This window comes from Terrapene carolina, unplaced genomic scaffold, assembly GCF_002925995.2.
Source record: "Terrapene carolina triunguis isolate 2854851 unplaced genomic scaffold, T_m_triunguis-2.0 Scaffold6384, whole genome shotgun sequence".
Taxonomy (NCBI): Eukaryota; Metazoa; Chordata; order Testudines; family Emydidae; genus Terrapene; species Terrapene triunguis.
Window position 1 is genome coordinate 1 of NW_020670735.1, and position 3,484 is coordinate 3,484.

General features: G+C 65.0%; 1 protein-coding gene across 1 annotated transcript; it reads right to left on the bottom strand.

Annotated features, from left to right (window-relative positions):
• Positions 1-3: 3 nt before the first annotated feature.
• On the bottom strand, positions 4-3,036 carry LOC112121327 (protein ABHD11-like; the record flags this gene model as incomplete). Its single annotated transcript, XM_026661474.2, has 5 exons — positions 2,893-3,036; positions 1,843-1,978; positions 1,578-1,751; positions 364-534; positions 4-27 (listed from the first exon to the last, which is right to left on the bottom strand). Coding segments are annotated over exons 1-5 (636 nt in total), but the record flags the coding sequence as incomplete, so codon positions are not given.
• Between the last annotated feature and the right edge of the window lie 448 nt (positions 3,037-3,484).

Sequence of the window (3,484 nt, forward strand, 5' to 3'; positions counted from 1 at the left end):
GAGCAGGAACTGCCTTACCGCCGACACCTGCAGCAAGGGTAAAGCATATCCATTTGTCACAGCGCACACATACATGCCAGCCAGGGATGCCCCGGGACACTCCATCACACACCCGCAGCAGCAGACCTGGCAAGCCAGGTGCCATGTGTCTGCTCCAGCACAGCAGTACCCCCTCCCCCCACCACCACGACAGATGCGCTGGCCACAGTGCCAAGCCCCAGTGTGGGCCCTGCTGAGGGTCAGACAGGCATCAGGGCTAGGACTAAGGGCATGGGGATGGAAAAGCGCCGGCTGGGGCTGGCGGCTCTGGGGCAGTGTGCTCCCACTCTGGGAGAGGGGAGGGCTCCTCGTGGGCTACCGTACCTGGATGGCTGGACGCAGCTGATCCTCTGCCAGCCGGCGTGCTGTGGAGCGGGGGATTCCATTTGGGATGCTCACTCTCCTCATGGCAGAGATGTAGGCCGGGAAATCTGTCACAGCCACGCTCTCTGTGGGACTAATGTCTACAGACACCAGGCGCTCCACGAGATCTGGCTGGGGACACAAGCGAGTGCAGGGATCTCACTCCAGCAGGAACCCTGCTCAGGGCCACAAGGATCCCGAGGAATGGTCAGAAGCCCCCCAAAAAGATGCATCCCCAAGAAAGGCTAGCTCTGGGGAGGAGCTTCTACCCAAGGGCCTTCCAGCCCCGACCTGCCTGCCACTCCCCAGCGAAGATCCCAGAGCACACAATAGAGCGGACAGCGAAGGCAAAACAGGGCGTTCATATCCAGTTTTTGTTTCCATGGCAGGGAGCTGTCAGCTAGCCCTGAAATGCAGCCACCTCTGGGGTGGGACATGACACAGTAACTCTGACTGTGAGACTGCAGATTAATTCCCCGGATGAAATGGCAGGGAGTCACAGGAGACAGAACCCAGCAACCTGACTTATGACAGTGGGTGTTGGAAAATGTGAGGGACTCTTTAAGCCCACAGGCAATGAAGTCCTCATCGGAGAGAGAGCAGCTGTAGGTGCACAGCAGCCCTAGGACTATGCTGGGAGGTTGCTTCTATGAAGATGCAGAGAGAAGAGCCCCTGGTACCGAACTGCCAGTCCATTTCCTGTGGTGCCGTGTGCTACCTGGGCTCTGCCATGAGAAGTGGTCAGATGGTTCCCACTCAGTTGAGGTGTGAGAAGATCCCAGCTCCCCCTAAATGGATCCCTCCTTAAGGCAGGATCCATTAGCTCCATGCGAGTAGCACTCTGGGGCAGTCATACAGAGGGAGCCTGTCCCATTGCGCTGTGCTGACTGTGAGCTGAGTGCATAGGCCAGGCCAGTGCCAGGGCCCAGAGAAAGGAACAAACTCCACCTTGCCTTCGCTCTGTGCCGAGACAGCACAGGCTGGGCTTATTCCTCACAGAACAGCGACTATGACACCCCCAGTGTGCCCTCCTGCACCCCCAGGGAAGGGCGTTTGTGCTCCTTGTCAGGCCCTATGGCAGAGGAACCCATGTGGTGCGGGATGGGCAAACAGCAGCAATTGCCCCAAACTCTGCATCCTGCTGGCTGTTCCCTGGCAGCCGCACATGCACGTACCCGCTGCAGCGCCAGTGTCATGGCGGTTTTGCCGCCCATGCTGTGGCCAACCAAGACGCACTTGGGGATGTGCAGCCGGCGCAGGAGGCGCTGCACGTCCAGGCTCATGGCCTCGTAGCTCATGGTGGGGCTGTGCGGGCTCTCGCCATGGTTCCGCGCGTCCACTGTCAGCACCTGGCAAGGAAGAGAAGCTGCTGCAAGCTGGGCAGGGTGGGCCCGGCACTCAGGCCCTTGGCTGCCCCCCGGCCCTGCCCCTGGCGCTCACCTTGCGGCCGCTCCGCTGCACCAGGGCCCGGGCGATGGCGCGGAAGTTGCCCTTGCTGCCCAGCAGGCCATGCAAGAAGACGAGTGGGGGCTGTGGCGCAGGCCCGTCGAACACTACGTAGGAGAGGGGCAGTGGCCTGCAAAACATGAGCACTGAACTGCGCTGGGGGCAGGACATGGGCAAGGACAGGACACTGCTGGACTGGAGGCAGGACATAGGCCAGGAGCAGGACACGGGCGGGGGGCAGGACACAGCTGGGCAGGCTGGACCAGGGACATAGGATTACCACATGTCCGGGTTTTCCCAGACATGACCTCTTTTTTGGTAGTCTGCTCTCAGTCTGGGCACATTTTTCAAATAAGTAGTAGTATCTGGGATTTTTCCTTGTGGATCAGTTGCAGCTCAGAAAGAGTCGTCTCCATGCGCCGATTGGTCCCTCCCCCGCACCGCAGCTGCCGGATCGTGCCTGCCCCGGCCCAGACCGCCAGGTAAACGGCGCCACCAAGTGCCTCTCAGCTGGGCTGCCTGCCTGCCCGCCCCTCCATGACCTCAGAGCCCGGCTGGGAGGGTGACAGCGCCAGGCCCTGGCTCCCCACCCAGCAGAGGAAGAAAGAGACTCACAGGGAGGTGCTCACTGACAGGCTGGTGCCGCATCCCTGGCCTGCCCAGTAGCCCTGCCACCATGACAGGGAGCAGCACGCTGCTCAGCACCTGGAGAGTGAGGCCACAGGTCCCCCTCAGGCAACCCCCGAAATACCCCCTCCAGCAGCCCCCAAACTACCCCCTCCAGCACCTCCCAGGTCCTCCCTCCAGCACCCCCCAAAATACCCCCTCCAGCACCCCCCCCAAAAACCCCCCCCCCCGCCCCCCCCAGGCCCCCCTCCAGCACCCCCCGAAATACCCCCTCCGGGACCCCCAGGTACTCCCCTGCCCCCGTGCCTGTTGGGGGACTTGACGTACGGGAACGCTACGGGGCAGGCCGGGCCGCCGGGCACGTGGCGGTCCGGGGGGAGGGGGAGAAATGCATTGTGGGCGGGGCGGACCGCTTACGTCACCGAAGTGCCCCCGGTCGCGCTGTGGCTGGCGGAACCGGCGACGGCGCGGTTCGGCACCCGGGGCCCTGCCGGCGGCTGCGGGGCCCGGAGGAGGCAGAGCCGGGGGCGGCCGAACCAGCGGAGCATCCTGGGGCGAGGCGGCGCGGGGCGGTCACCAAGGTGACCGGCCGCGCGACGCCGCCTCACGTAGGGGTGGAGCCAGCGGGACTCCCTGGGGGCGGGGCTGTCCCAGGCACCGCCCCTCACGCTGCCAGAGCATCCCCCCGCCCGGCCCCGCCCACTGCTCCCTGCGGGAGGGGTCATGACCCCGGTGCCGCGCGCGCGCTGCCCCCAGCGGGGCGGGGCGGGGATGAGAGCGGGCCCTGGGGGAGAGCTGCTAGCGCGCGCGCTCCCGGCCGGTATCGGTCACGTGAGGCGGGTTTCGCTGGCCCAGGGCGCGGCCGCACAAGGCTCCTTTTGTTCTGCTGAGTGAACAGCGCCCGCGGGTTAGAGCAGCGCCCCCCGCCCGCCGTGGGGCCCGGGACCGGGGGGGGTTAGGGCAGCGCCCCCCCACCCTCCGTGGGGCCCGGGACCGGGGGGGTTAGGGC